The following is a 16962-nucleotide window of genomic DNA, read 5'->3' on the forward strand; positions in this document are numbered from 1 at the left end:
AATTATGAATAATTCCCATCTCAATCAATTTAATTGCAATATTCATTATCATGTACAAGTTCTACAATCAATATCAAATTCTAATAGTCACATGCTCAATTACTCTCAACTCACAAATATAATCTAAACAGTGAATATATGATAAGAGTTTAGAGATGGAATACTCATGCAATTAACTAATAAAATAAGATTAATAGAAAAATAGAGAGAAAACAAAATCATAGTCGGACTGAGCAGGCTCGACTTGAGGGACCTCTGGAGGTGGTGCGACGACGTCGAACTGGATAACGACGCGGTAGGGAACTGAGCGACGACTACAGCGGCGACTGAGCGACGACGACGGCGGTGAATCTGAGTGACGACGACGGTGGTGAATCTGAGCGACGACGATGGTAACGGGTCAACGTGTAAACTGGCGACATGGGTGACGAGAGAACATGGTCGACGAGTGGACGTGACGGGTGAGACGACAACGGTGGCTATTTGAGGTGGATTTGACGGTTTATGGAGGAAAGGGTGGCTGCTCGAGGTAAGGAGAGCAGGAGTAAGTTCGTCGGGACTGTTCGAAGTGGGGGATGATTGGCGAGGCTGCTCGAAGTGGAAGGGAGTAGGGGAGGAGGTGACAACGGAGGCTACTGGAGGAGGAGAAGAGCGGGGGCGGTTGTTTGGGAAAAGAAAACAAAAAAGAAATAGGGGAGGGTGGCGGGTGTTTGTGGAAGAGGAGCTAGGGGAGTCGGCCTAGAGTTTCACACCTGTTGGCCTAGGGTTTCACACCCGACGCTTCACACCAATAATGAGTTTACAAAAAATTTCATTGATTCAAATCTTTTTTAAAAATCTGATTACAGCAGTCTTTTAAAGAGAAAAAATTACAGATTCTGAAATCCCTCAAATCACTCAAATTACCACAACTGACTCTACTACCAAATTCGACCCAAAATTCAAAATTCAAAATTAAAATCCTACCAAAATAGAAAATCTCTCTAATCTCTCACAAATAAAACTAAATTAAGATCCGGTCAAACTATCAAATCTTCTTTATCCAAAACTAAAATAAAAGAAAGTCAAATAACAAATATGAAAAATTGTCATTATTGTCATCATCAGTCTTACTGTATGTGGCTGAAAGAATGCATGAAAGCATCTCGATGCTAATGTCATCCAATGATAAGAATCTCAGAATTATAACACAAAGGTTAGGCTGCAACCAGGACATGAACGCAGCTAGGAGAGAGGTCTTTGGGGCTATTGAGAAGGTTAAGGGTTTGACTGAGGATGAGCAGAAGATAGGTGCTGCCCTCATTGCGGGGAGTGCCAGCAAGTTGGATGTGTTCTTCAATCCACCAGATGAGAGAAGGGCAAGGTGTGTGAGGAGGTTGATTAAGAACGAAGGATGAGATGATACACTTTCATGAGAGCCATTTTTAGCAAATTTTTATACTTGTCGCTATTTTATTTAAGGACGCATTTATGTTAGAATTTGGAATCTTATGAGGCTTATAATCTGGACATGAGACATCTTGTATTTGGAAATTGGAATTATTGTTCAAGTTTTTGCTTCAAATTATATAGTTGATTCGTACATGAAGATATTCTATAAACAAGCTTCTGAATATATGGCTTGTGACATGCAAGTGGGTAGGCAGCAATACCAGATAAAGCTTTGACATAAAGTTCAACTTGAAGCTGTAGGGTCTTGGACACATTCTCAGCTTGAACCTGTTGAAATTTTGTTGCCATCTTTTGCTGCTAGTATTGATTTTTGGATTTTTTTTTTTTTTTTTTTTTTTTTTTTGCTAATGCTATCTAGTCTAAATTTTTATATATTTGATATGTAGTGCATTTCAATGTCCTATTTGTAAGGAACCAATTGTTGATCATTCAAAATTACTAGTACTATCTCAATCAGCTTTGCATACATGCAGTTATGTGGATAATAGCAATTTGGATTAGGTCTTTTTACTATTTCACATACAAATTCCACTCTTTTCTAAGTTTGATTTTAAGTGCATTCATCTTTGCCATGTTTCATATGAAAATTCTTATGTTTCATATATAAATGTCGTCTTAGCATTTAAATTATTGCTTTCAATTTAAGCATGACTGTTGAACAAGTTATAATAGCAGAGCCTGAGCCTCTTCCTGTTGATTAAGGAATCCACCTACTGACTCACTATCTCCGATTAGTTGGATAACCTTACAAATTAGGCATGCTGCTTCTATCAATTTTGCATTACTAATTTTTCTTAGTCACTTGAATGGTCCGAAATAAACCGGTCATTAAAATAGAAAATAGGCAGTTTATTATGGTTCCATTTGTAGTTTGCTTGATAGAAGATACGAGGAGAAGCCCTTTAGTTAATAGCTATGCGCAATTCTTGTATATTAACACTTTCATAATTGTTGAAACTAATAAGATGAATTCATGATCGGGGTGTTTGGTTAGAGATGATACAGGTTCAATTCTCACTTGTGTCAGTTTTTGTTTCATTAGAAATGTCAGCTCCAGCTGTGAACCATCCGGTTCAGGTTGGCTTGTAGAAAACCGCTCTATTTGACTAGTTTATAGGTGAACCAGCTTCTGTTCAAGTGCTTTCTAGACTTATTTTGGTTCTTCAATGAACCATACCTGAAGCAGCTGGTTTCATTATTAGAACTGGCTCTGACTAGCTGGTCCAACTTACAGTAATCCTATCCAATAGATTATGCTGATATAAACATACATACCAATCATTGAACAATTATGCCTTAAATTGGTGGAGCTTTGAGGAACTAAACTAGCTAAATTATCGTGCAACTATCAAGTCCTCATCCCTGGCTTATTTAGTATAACTTAAGTAACGAGGTTACGATCATCTCTTGGAAGAGAGAGACGTCTTAAACTAACACCTTACTGTTCAAAAAATAAATAACACTAACATATAGTCAAAGAGCAATCTAATAAATTAATATGGTCAGTAATAATATTGTAGTAGTGTATATGGGTAAATCCACTTTTATTTGAAAGGATCCATGATGATATAACATCCACTTCTGAAAATTGTATTATGTTTGGACGAGGTTTAGTGATGTGGGAGGGTTCTAGGGTACAAAAAACTTATTATTACTCATTTTACTGCAGAAGTTGAGTGCCGTTTCATGGCAAATGGATCGACTTTTAGAATTATCATGGGGGTTGGTATGTGTTTTAGAGATCAAAATATAGTTTGAGATACTGACGGCACTTAATTGTGATCAGAACGAAACGATCAGAATCTCTAGTGACCAGTTTGAGCATGGGAAAACAAAGCATATAAAGACAAACTGACATTTTATCAAGGAACTGCTTGTTTCAATGGAAATTGCTTCCGCATATTACTGTTAGTGTTGGTCTTCAACTATCTGTTCTTTTTGGTAAAGATGTAACTTAGTATCTTATTGAAGTTAAGCATGACTACTATCCATACTCATTCTCAAAGCATGCTCGTTGATTCATTTGTTTATACCTGTCTAATTAGATTACTTTAATTATAGCTTCAATGTGTATTGTGATTTTGTATTGTTCGATTAAAATATTTTGCATTGAGCATTGTCCAAATGCTAAGAAATAGTACACAAATTGCCTTAGACTCGGTTAAAATCATTTTAGGTAGGTAGAAGGGCATCGTGGCCATTTACTACTGTGTTCTAATAATATACCACTTTATAATGACATGTTTCCAACCATGACATATGTACTAGGAATGTTAATAATAAATTGAACCAAACCAATTATTAAAAACTTAACTCACTATAATCCTCAGGATTATTATATCCCAGGACTAAAGTGAGTTAAATTAATCTCAGGATAAAACTAGTCCCTAATTTAAACATAGCCATAAAGTTTAATGATCATGTGATTTTCCCATTTAGGTAAAGATTAACCTGTCAATTATATTTAATTCATTCATGATATGATAATGCCCTATCCCCTTTTGATCACTGATAAAAAAAAATATTGCATGCATTCAGCATCTTATTAGATCACTATAAGTACATGGTAATAGTTAATGTCTTATCTTTCACTCTCAATCCTCAATATGAGTATAAATTTTCGGAAATTAGTTGAACATAATAATAGTACAAATGCCAAGAAGATAAATTTTGCCTTCACCTAAAATGAAAAAAAAAATTGCAAGAGTAAAATGTTTGTGTACGAAGCATAGGAAAAAAATAAATCTATTATTGATTAAATGGGCCTTCCTGCATATACCCAATAGTAAAAGTCAGTTGTCACTCGTGGCAGATAGGTACGTAAGCTAGAGCTAAGCTAATTAACTTGGAATTTGCAAAAAAGACCACTTAAGACACCGTAGTTTGGGCTTCAAACCAAATAAGCCCTCGTTCATTAGAGCCTAATTTCCGCACGCATTTATAAATACTTAATTTTCTAGACTAAAATTTGGAATTTTTTTTATGGAATTTTTGTGCATCCCTCACTATACTTTTGTGTTGCATATTACTCCTGACTTTTCATACTTAGCCCTCCGAATCTTTAAAGTTAACGTCAAAAATATTACTATACATCTCTAGTTTTCTGTTATACATTTCTTGTTGTTCCATGTACCTTCTCTTTAACAATAAACTTTTCATGTATTGGAACTGTAAAAAAACTTTCATGATTTATCAAATTCTGTAGAAAATACTTCTATATCGTCACATATACTTGTTGAGGGTCATTGAATCTAAGAAAGCGCAAATAACTTTTAACAAATATTTTTGCAGTTGTTCCAGGTGGAGGGGAGCAGTAATAATATTGATTTAAAAGAGCTTGCGTTTTCCTATTGGTTGTTTGCCTGGACTCATTTTTGTGGGTTTACTGGGGTTACATTTGTTGGTGTGCATGTTGTCTGGGGTTGAGTAGGGAAGTCAATTTTTGCCCATACCCATTTACCCACCTAGCCCGCCCATTACTTGGCCCGCCCAAAATCCACCCATTTAGTTAAATGGGTCTAATCGGGCGGGTTTATTTTAAATTATACTAAATGGGCACTAAATGCCCACCCATTTAGTTAAATGGGTCTAATCGGGCGGGTTTATTTTAAATTATACTAAATGGGCACTAAATGGGCGGTGTTTATTAACCCGTTTTCTAATCGGGCGGGTTTATTTTAAATTATACTAAATGGGCACTAAATGGGCGGTGTTTATTAACCCGTTTGCCCGCCCGCTCATATTACCAAAACAAAAACCCTAAATCCCGACCCTAATTCCTCTCTGAGCTCTTCTTTTCTCGCGAAGCCCGACATCAATTCCTCCTCCTCCGCCTCAATCCCGACCCCAATTCCTCCTCCTCCGCCTCCTCCACCGCCGCCTCAACCGCCTCTCGAACCTAGCGCCTCTCGAAGCTAGAGCCTCCTCCGCCTCCTCCTCCGCCGTCTCCTCCGCCGCCTCAACCGCCTCTCGAAGCTAGAGCCTCCTCCGCCGCCTCAACCGCGAAGCCAGAGCCTCCTCTGTCGCCTCAACCGGGAAACCCTAGTCTTTCTTCGATATTCGCGATGGCGCACGCGTTAGCAGCTCAGGTGAGTGAAGATTCGTTAACTGATTCTTGTTCTTTGATTGATTTCGTTCGTTGTAATGGTGGGAATGGGGATTTTTGCAGACTTCGATCAGTGTTCCGATTGGAGGCGACTCGTCTCCTGGGAGGTCACGAGTGAAGGTATGATACTGTACGAAATTGCTTCTTTTTGCTGTAAAACTTCTGTTTTAGTGTATAAAAGTGAAATTTGTGCTTATGAGAAGAAAAGTTTTTGACTTTTTATTTACGCTAAAGGTTAAGGTTTAGTGTATAAAGGTTTTAGCATATTCTCTTCATGTTTTTGAAGTTTATAATTGTATGTGCTGAGAGTATTGATGAAGAAGAGAACGAAGGATGAGAATATGGTGGGTTGGCTTTTATAGAGGTTTTTCTTAGACATCTTGGACTTGTCTTTATAAACTGACATCAATGCAATAGAGATATTTGATCAGACGCTCTGCAATTACAGTGCGGCTTTAAATTGGGTTTGAGAACTTATTCTCACTTTTGGAATTTAGATAACTTCTGTTGTCTGTGTATAACATGAAAGCAGATAACTTCTTTTGGAATTTAGATGGTGGGCCTAAATACATACTCAGGCATGGATGAAGATTAAAAAGCTGCATCAAAAGAATAAGGAGATATATTCACAGGCAAGCTATAATACTCAAAAGTTTTTACACTGATCTTTATGCTCCAACCACAGTGATTGCTCATGGTTTGTATTTATGCTGTTGATGTTTAAAATAAATTGCTCTTTATGCTCCAATCTACCATGTTCTTAGGCTTTAACTAGTTGCTTATGTTTTTTATGACCCACAATGATGCTAAATAGATAGGCCACAACTTTAGTATCTTGCAAATCTTTTACTTGAATACGGCGGAAACTAGTTTGATGATCAGGTCTCTACTTGTTTTGAATAATAATATCATAGAATTCAGGGTTTATTATACTCATTTCTAGACAACAACATCAAACAGATACCCCAAGCATGAAACAACCGTGCTTTGCAGGGTGATTTTCAATTGCAGCTCTTTGTTCATGAATTCGTATCTATTATTAGTAAACATAGAGAGGTTATAAAATCAGAATAGTATCATAGCGCTATGTCTGTTTATTGTAATTCTGAAATCAGTTCCTTCTAAAAGATTTGCAGTAACATAAATTATTTCATGTTGCACGAGGTTGCAAATTATTAGTTGCCCCGTGATCTAAAGAAACTTGTTTCTGAAATCTAGAACCCCAAGGGGACATAAACCACTTGATTGACAAAGAAAACACTTTGATGCCTGGGTTATGTAGTATCAAGAGTAAATCATCAGATTTAAAATGTCAAGAAACTTGTCTTTAGTGACAAAATAAAAGTTTTTGCTATGTTTTCATAATAGGAGCCGAAACAATTGATAACCTTGCCATAAGAAAATGATAGCAAGAGAAACTATCAGGGCCTTTATCCCAAACTTTTGGTGTTGGCTGCATAGGTTGTACATTTATGATGTTGTCTAAGTCTGCTAACAACCTCTTGACACCTGTCAATAGATATTTGTCTCTAAAGTAGATGTAAACTATATAGCACAAAGTAGATAGCCTTAATTAGCTTTCTTGCACAAGAGTGCAACAGATATTCGAAATGAGACAAATAGTAAATAAGTCTGCTAGCGAGCAACATTATTCTTGAAGTCTCATGGAACCAAAGTAGTGAGGTTATTTTTATAGGTTGAGTGTTCTTTACGGGTTATATCTGAACTATTTTAGTACCGCTTTAGATGTGTCTGATTGTATTTGAATATGAGTTGCGTTGATATCATCTTAGAATCTCTTTCACTGTACTAAAATTCAGAAGCGATGATAAGAACTTAGGGATATAAATTTATTTATAATACATATGTGGTTGGTGTGCGAACATGGTTGATTGAAATTTTGCATGGGCTGTATTATTGCAGTTGATTTTTTTTCTTTAAATACCTCTAGTTAGATTTATATTATCTTTATCTATTATTTTGTTTGTGTATCTGCATGGTCTGAATACAATAGAGGAACATGTGCTTATAATTGGCTCTACTTTGTTCGTTTATTTAAGAGTGCTAATAAACACTTTACACTTGTCGACAAATGTTTGTCACCAAATTACATGTGAACAATCTAGGCCAAAGTAGATAATGTTAGTTTGCAGTAGACAGAGGGTAAACGAGACTGCTAGCTAGCAACATATTCCTTAAAGTCTCTTGTAGCAAAATTTCAAAATTACGGTGAGAACAGTTTTGCATTCTAGAGCATGTGTTTGCGGGCGTAGTATCAATTTAACTATTGAAATCTGAACTATTTAGTGCAGCGGTACCTTTTCTGAATCCATTTTAAAATTGTATCTGATACGATTTGAATCTCCATCTTAATGTGTTTTGCGTAATACCAAAATTTCGATATTGTGGGAAGACTGAGGATTATGTTTCCATATTCTTAATGGTTATGGTTGGTGTGCAAACATGGTTGATAGAAAATGTGCAATTAATAGTTGTATTTTCGTATTTGGTTGTTTTGTTACAACTCTAGTATATTTTTAGAGTCTATTCACCTGTGATATGGATTGCTTCTCTGTTTGGTTTGAATACAGTACAGGAACATGTGCTTATAGTTGGCTATTTAATTTTTTTAGTTAAAAGAGTTCCATGTATCTAAGCACAAAGTAGATGAGCTTAATTTCCTTGTACAAGAGTGTAACGAGTGCTCAAATTTAGACAAATAGTAAATGAGAATGCCAGCATCTGTTTCATGTATTGTGGCACAGGATGAAATTTGCAGTTGCTTGTTATAGAAAAGAGAAACATAATAAAATTATTCATGGTTTTTATGCTCTGCTTTTATACAAAGATATTTATCCTTAACATAATTGAGCTGGTTGTTTGCTTGTTTCTTTCAGGGTGCATGAGGTGTTACAATCAAGAAAACTAATCTTGCTTTGATCTTCGGCATTTATGATGAGCCAATGACTCTTGGGCAGTGCAATATGATTGTTGAGAGGCTTGGTGATTATCTCAATGAATAGGGATTTTAGGTTTGTTGTGTTTCCTTTTTCTATTTGGGTTTGGTGTGGTCCCTCGCATTGCAATGCTTGAAATGAATAATTGTCAGTTCAACAATTATGTGGACTCTCGTGAGGGGTTTGATGTTTGGTTAATGTGTTTGTTATGATCCCTATCCCATCAAAATTCTGTCTGTATTTTTCCTTTGATTGGGGTTATTGTGGCATTTTAAGGCGAGTTGTGATACTTATTCATAAGACAGGTTTGCATGTTCGAAAAAGTTGTGCTCTATTTGAATTCTATTTGAATTTCTTTTTGATGTGGCATAAGTGGCTTCTTGTGGCATTGGTTATCGTAATAAACAATGTATATCATTTTGCAAGTGATGTATTCTTTGAGTTATTTGCGCTTGGCATAATAAAAAGAAAAAAAATACATGATTGGTAATTTTAATGCTATCTTGTTCAATATGTTCATGCTATTCCTGAATGGGTTATGTACATGCCTATGCATATTTTGATAATTCAAAAAGTTTACAAAAAGCCCCTAATAGTTTACAAAAAAACCCCTAAAAGTTTACAAAAAACATCCTAAAAGCATTATACATATATAGCTACTATAGTTAAATGGGCAAATGAGCGGCCCGTTTATTAAATGGGCGGGTGAAAACCCGCCCATTTAGAAAATATTAAATGGGCCATAAATGGGTAAATGGGCAAAACATGCCCGTCCATTTATGACCCGCCCGTTTAATGCCCAAACCCACCCGTTTAACACCGCTAGGGTTGAGGCATGTAATGTTGATTTAAGTTATTTCTTTTTTCATTACCATGTAATACTATATTGGTAATAGAGAGGACTGACAAGAGATACTACGGTTGATGACAGGTAAGAAATTTTAAGAAAATGCTCTTCTCATATATGGTTGCCCGAATTCTGAAATTATGTGCTTATATTGTTCTGTTATACTTTTTATCTGTTATATCTCTCTCAAAGTTTTGCAAATTTTCTTTTCTTTTCATTTCTTTTTGTAATTGTCGTAATTCTTACAAGCTTATGAAAGTTGATAATTTATTTTCAGTTTTCCTCTTTGCTGATTTATTTCTTTTGCCTTTCCTATTTGTTGAAAGTGAACCTGGCAAGCAGGTGAGAAGTGCAATCAGGATAAAGCATACTAACAAATCTCTTCTAGCAGCATTTTAAGGTACTTTTTATGCTTTTGGCTTCTTAGCACACATTCAATCTAGTAGAGACAATGAGGTAAATTTGGTTTCTTAACTCTAAGCCTGTGATAGCTTAGCTCCAGGTTGTAAATTGTTCATGCATTCAACTTGCAATTATCTTTTTTAATTAGATGATTGTGAAATGATTAGAGTTTGTTAAGCACTGGATATTGAGAATTTCTCTATTTGTGAAGCACTGGATATTGAGAATTTCTCTATCTTCCTCTTCTTCCCTTCCTTCTTCTGCTTGTTTCCATTTTTTTCGAGTAACAGTGAGAGCTGAGAATACTTCATTAAAAACCATGGCTTTTACTGGCCCCTTCTCATTGTAGGAACTCCACGTGGTTTCTTCTCAAGCTGAGAAGGTGGGCAAATTGTTGCCATTATAAATTTGTTGCTGAGTAGCGAGTGAGAATTTGGAGAGAGTGAGAGATTTGGGAAATTGAGTGATGAGAGAAGTGAGAAGGGGAGCTATAATGACTCAAATAGGGACATATGCTTTCAGTTTGGGTTATTTAGCCTCTGAGCTTGACCCTTTTTCTAATAGTTTAAACTGCATCCTGTAACTAGAATTCGGTCTCTGCATTCTTGGTTTATTTTCATAAAAATCTAACTTAAGCATTACTTGAGGGTATATGCGCCTAGTATTATATCTTGGTTCTTGTAATACATTATATATGGTAATTGTCAGTTGTGTAAGTAGCAGCAAGAGGTATGTAAAGTATCATGATTTGCAAATAGATTAAGTTATGCTCAAAACTAAACAGATTAGCCTGCGCAAACTTCTTGTTAACTTGTATATTTCTTGAGTCGGGTTTTCTTCTGTACATGCGCTTTAAATGCCTCTTGAACATGAGAGGCATTATCAAGTTCTGTTAGGCCTATAAGGTGATAATGACATGTTCTTAGCAGACATTCTGAGCTTTGCTTAATACTAGTTTGATATTCTATCGTCTCCTATATTGACTATAAGCAAAAACCTAATGACCGTAAGTGTATCTTTTTTGATGCTTTAACATTGAAGTGTTCTGGCCACTTTCTTCTTTATGTATGAAGAGCATAAACAGAATATACGAAGTCTCCATTGGCTCCTCAAGAGACCTATTATTCATTGTATGACCATCTCAAAAGCTCTACTAATCTTGATACAGAGTGGATATATATTTTACGTAAATTTGAATGCATATCATACTGCATATGATCATACAAGCACATTGGAGCAAAACAAACACTTTTAGTAATATGAAGACATAACCATGAAATTTATTGAAGTCCACGGGATACCAAAAATTAGTTCAGATCCTCAAGACCACTGCTATAAAAAATTAAACCATGCATGTTTGGAAAAAGAGAGACTACTTTTAATATGTAAAATATCCTCTTAGACTGAGCACTCTTTTCATGGGTCGAAATCTAATAATTTTATTTGCCCCTTCCATATAGTGGTATGAAAGGGTGAAGAAACTCATGATGAACCTGATAAAGAATTATGTTGCCATAGTAAATGATCATATTGCACAGTCACTTCCAACTTCAATCTAATTCCTCTCCCGCTAGATGAGTTATTTGATTTTATCATCGATAATGAAAACTCTAATGAAGATGGGACAACGACTAACACTAGATTCATTTAAATTTATTTTTGGAATATATATTAGTTTTGAAAAGTTTTGATGTAAAAGATTGAATCATTAATTGCAATTTTTCTTTGTAGAATGATGCACCTACTTGGTGGATGGCTATGTTAGGATAGTTGCAGAATATTGAACGATATTTTCTGTATGGAAAATCAAAAGATTATATTGAGCTTCTTGTAGCTACTAGAGCTAAAAGGTCAAAAGGTAAGCTTGACATTAAGAGAAACTTGCCTGAATCTATTATAGCTTTTAGTTGTGGTACTAACACGTTGAAGATATTTTCTTTTTAACAGAGTTATATGCAAGAGATGTTGGGAATTTACGCCAAAACCTCTAAGACAACAGAAACGCGGTATAGAAAAAATACAACAAGATTTAATGAGGTTCGACAACTGCCTATGTCCTCGGGAGCCACACAATTAATTTCTTATTAATCAACAAGAAATTACAAATCTCAGAGCAGATCCCAAACTGAGATCTCTTAATACAAACACTATAGCTACAGTGTTAATAGTTCAAGGGGAATAATCCCTATTTAATGCTCTTGAAAACCCCCTTTAATACCTCCTCAAATCTGAGAGCTGGGAAACCCCTCTTAAATGAACAACCCCCTTTCTTAAATCTCCCCTCAAAATTCATTTGAGAGCTAGAGAAAAATTCCACGAAGGAGAAAAAGAGGAAATCGCTGTTGCGATTTTGGGTCCGCCACCGTCTGGAGAAAACGCACGAAGAAGGGAGAAAGAAAAAACAGCGGGGCTAGGGCACAGGGTTTCCCATTTATAGGGAAACCCTAGCTGAGTTGTTGATTGGCTGTCGACGGCTTGTGAGGAGCTCGCCTACGCAGAGCCGCCTTACCCGTGGATTCCCCGAGCTCGAACCTCGTCCGCTCATGTTCAAATCTCGTCATACCGCGTTTGAATCTCGTCAGCCCGTCGGTTCGAACTCGAACCTCGTTCGAAGCTTGACCCTCGTCTGAACTAGAAGCTCGTCCCTCATCTGCTCGAGCCTTGTTTGCTCGAAGCTCGCCTTCACCTGCAAGTCACCGTCGACTTCTCCTGAAGACCCTCGTGCTCGCCTGCAACTCTGGATCTTGAGCTCGTCTTGAGCTCTCCTCCGTCATCCCCCCCAAATTAAGCTCGCCTACGGAGGTTTGATTCTTCACCCAAATGCAACAATCTCCCACTTGGAGAATAAACCGACATCAGCAAACTATCTCAACAAGCATCATCTTCTGTGTGGCTCCGCCCTCATCACTCATGGATGAAGGCCAACTGAAGTTACGCACAGCTCTAGTTTCTGAACAGTCACCGTCTTTGTTAACATATTTGCTGGATTCTTACTTCCTGGAATCTTCTCCAGTTTTAACACGTCATCTTCCAACAGGGACCTGATGAAGTGGTACCGAAGCCCAATATGCTTCGTTCTAGAATGAAATATGGAATTCTTAGCCAAGTGAATTGCACTTTGACTATCGCTATGCAGAACATTATTCTCCTGTTTGAATCCCAGCTCTGTTAACAAACCCTGAAGCCATATCATATCTTTGCTGGCTTCAGCCATTACAACACACTCAGCTTCTATAGTGGATAAAGGGACAATCTTCTGTATCTGTTGTAGGCATAAAAAATTACCTATAGGTTCTCGCGCATAGCTCGAGATAAAAAAAAGACGATGAATGTTACTATCCAAGTCAAGGAGGATTATCTGAGTCAAAGAAGATTATCCGATATTATAGAGAAATTAAAAAGCACATGAAGTAAGTCGGCGAAGCGTACGAGTCTGTGAAACACACTAAACGATAAAGGAACAACTCAACCGGATGTTATGCTTCGCCCACAAAAGGGTGAAGTACCAAGTGTGTCTCATTCATTCCATGAGTGTCTAGCCTATGGGAGGTTGTAGAGATCTTTGTAAGCTTTCCAATGCATCTTGGATCATTTCATTCTGATATCTGACGATGGAGTTAGAGCTAAATTACACGAGACAACACAAACTGTCTCGGAAGTGCGAGACAGTCGCAACTGTCTTGGAAGCCGAGACATTCACAACTGTCTCGTACCAAATCTGAAGAAGGTAAAAAGACAAAAGTTGTATATCTCTTCTTCAGCTTTCCAACGCATCTTGGATCATCTTATTCTGATATCGGACGAGGGAGTTAGAGCTAAAATACACGAGATAACACAAACTGTCTCGGAAGTACGAGACAGTCGCAATTGTCTCGGAAGCCGAGATAGTCACAACTATCTCACACCAAATCTGAAGAAGGTCAAACATCAACCCTGTCTCGTTCATAGAGTTGCTTACGACACATTTCTTGACGGTTTTTTGGCTTCATAACTACTTGAGATCAACCATAAACGTGGAGAGAAAGTTACTAACTGATATAGACCCACTAACCTCATAAAAATATGGTATTTAAATAGTGGGACGGCGGTTACAAAAGGGGTTTGAGGATTTTTAGAGCAATTCCAAGGAAAGAGAGCAGAGAGGCTATTACTTGAGCAATTGGGCAGAGATTTTTAAAAGACTTTGGGAGAATTTCAAGAGTTTATCTCCTTCCAATAATTTGGAGGTTCCTTAAGATCTAAGCTTTGACTTGATCTTGAGAAGAATGTTCATCTTACTTCGATAAGATATTCACTGAAACTATTCTTACTTCTAAACGAAGGAAGAATCCCCAAAGCCTTCACGATTCAATCAGAATTCATGATTCGGTGGTCCACGGGCTAACGCACCCCCGGCACAGGCAAAGATCCCGCGCAAGCAACGATCCAAACAACGATCCTGCGTTTGTTTCTAAGGAGCTTGTAATTTAATTTTTGTTATAAAGAGTAGTTTTACAAAGTACGAAGTTCACTCTTTTGTATTCATTGTAATCGATAAACAGTTATAATGAATTCTACAATAGAACTTGTTCCTGACGCAAACAAACTGGCGACCATAGTGGGAGCCAACGGTCTCGCTGTCGAGACCGTCGTGTCACAGCCGATCAAGATACTGGTTGAGTCCACTGTTGAATATGAATTCGACCAAGCAAAGTTTGAGGAATATCTGTCATCCTCATCCTCAAAGTCTTTCTCGCCTCATAAATGTAGGAAGATTTCATCTTCTAAGAAGGTTTTCAAGTTTTCGACTCCATCGAACGCTACAGATGAAGACTCTCGCCTGATTTTTGCTGAGGATTCTACTCGCAACACCTCTGCTCACAATGACTCTTATCTAGTTAAAGAGTCATCGAATCAAAGCCCACCGGCACTGACGAAGAGGGCTCGTCAGAGACAACGTCAGCGCCGTGCTCGCCAAATAGCTAAGGCATTGGAACAAACCGACGGGGTTCGTTATCACGCGGACCTAGAGTCAAGGAGGCATCGAGTGGTTCAGTTGTCTCAACAACCAATCACTCATATCTCTGCTAAACTAACGACGGATGAATGGACTCTTGTCAAAAGGGCTCACTCGACCCTCAAAGAACGTATACAAAAACATTGTGCAAATGCCGCTCATGCCCATGCTCTCTTGCAACAAAGACGAGAAGGAAAGAAGGAAATGGTGTCTAAAGAATCACCAAAGAACCTCAAAGTTTGGATCCCTAAATCCGGACTTGTGCAAAAATCGAATCATCAAAATACATCCTGTATCCGAGACACTTGCAACTGTCTCGGACAAAGCAGTAGTATCCGAGGCTAAAGAAAGACTTCCAAGTTCTCTCCTTCAATGCCGTTGACATTCATTCCCAATCCGTCTACCGCATCCATATCTGCTATGTCACCAGCGAAGCCAAGGGTTAGTCCTGACCTGTCAAAATTCAAGGTTACAATGGCGGATCGTCTTGGTCTATTACCTGATGATCGAGACAAAGCCCCAGTCAAAGAACACTTGAATCTAGTGAACAAACATCGAGTAAATTCTTATATTGGGGGTCGTAAATATCCTCCTATCAGGACGAAACAATCCCAAGAAGGAAAAACTCTGATTTCCTCTCGTTTAAGGCCTGTAAAGATTCTATGCCCGCAATGGGGTGGATCTAAAAATATAACCTTGGATCGCTTAGAGGCGACGACTAGTCGTCATGGGTATGTTAACAAGGTTCAAACACAAAAACAGAAGATAGGTTGCTCTGGTCACCATGCTGACAAGCTGTACTATCAAATTAAAGGTGGAAACAAATCACAAAAAAGGACTGTTCGAGAAACAAGTCCTCATTGTGTATGTGAAAAACTTATCACGATTCAATCAGAATTCGTGATTCGGTGGTCCACGGGCTAACGCACCCCCGGCACAGGCAAAGATCTCGCGCAAGCAGCGATCCAAACAACGATCCTGCGTTTATTTCTAAGGAGCTTGTATTTTAATTTTTGTTATAAAGAGTAGTTTTACAAAGTACGAAGTTCACTCTTTTGTATTCATTGTAATCGATAAACAGTTATAATGAATTCTACAACAGAACTTATTCCTGACGCAAATATCTGTGACATCCAACTAACAGCTATAGTTCTAACAGTGAATACATAGTCGGTGGTGCTTCTTCGGTGATTGACTTCACCGCCAAAGTCTGCATCTACGTACCCTTGCACTTCTGCCTCTCCCTTACCAAAGTGCAAACACTTCTGTGTGGTGCCTTGCAGATACCTCAGAATCCACTTGACCACTTCCCAATGAACTTTTTCTGGATTCGACATAAACTGACTGACCACTCCCACTACATGGCCAATGTCTGGTCTCATATAGACCATTACGTACATCAAGATTCCAATGGCTGAGGCATAAGGAACCTTAGCCATACTCTCTTTCTCCTCTTTTGACTGAGGAGACTAATCATTCGATAGACGAAAATAGCTGGCCAAGGGTATGCTCACTGGCTTGGCGTCGACCATATTGAATCTCTGTAAAACACTGGCCATATTTACTTAGGATGCCTGAACAGGTAGTCCATTCCGCATAATGATACGATGACACTGTAGAAGTTTGCAAGAGATAGTACTGTGAAACCTAGGACAGCTCGAGTTTTAGGCAATAGGTCATTTATTTACGTAGTTCACCGTTGAGTTCTTTTGTGACGAGGTATATGGTATTATGGATTTTTTAGGATTATGTACTGATATTTGTATTGACTACCCAAGGGTAACATGAGATGCTGGGCTGACATATGACTTGGTTTGGTTAACATTTTAGTATTACATTTTTTTATTCTTTTATTTTTAGTTTTGGAGTTATATTTAGCGATTTACAATTTGTGATATATGGTATATACATGAGGGTTTCCTTATTTGGATTATTTCGTTTGACATATCAGTCTCATGTTGTGGATATCTTAGCATTAATCCCATCTAGTACATGGTAAATGATTTAGTTAGACAATGCATATATAGGTAGAGTCTCCATCATATGTAGTAGCCTTTCCCCTAGGGATGGATGAAGATGATCTTGTTAGTGCTCTAATGCTGTTGTTTCTCATTCTTTTCAGGCAGCGGATCAGAGTTTTAGAGAGCCGTATGTTGATAGAGTTTCTGCATAGTCGTCGTTGTTTCTTGATAGACAACTTATG

General features: G+C 37.6%; 1 protein-coding gene across 1 annotated transcript; it reads left to right on the forward strand.

The window, feature by feature from the left end:
• On the forward strand, positions 1215-8859 carry LOC109839196 (forkhead box protein L2-like). Its single transcript, XM_020407625.1, has 5 exons — positions 1215-1363; positions 4753-4765; positions 5355-5540; positions 5621-5677; positions 8455-8859. Exons 1-5 carry the CDS (start codon positions 1215-1217, stop codon positions 8461-8463), a joined length of 414 nt encoding a protein of 137 aa, XP_020263214.1. The 3' UTR covers positions 8464-8859.

Source organism: Asparagus officinalis, chromosome 4 (assembly GCF_001876935.1).
Source record: "Asparagus officinalis chromosome 4, Aspof.V1, whole genome shotgun sequence".
Classification (NCBI taxonomy): domain Eukaryota; kingdom Viridiplantae; phylum Streptophyta; class Magnoliopsida; order Asparagales; family Asparagaceae; genus Asparagus; species Asparagus officinalis.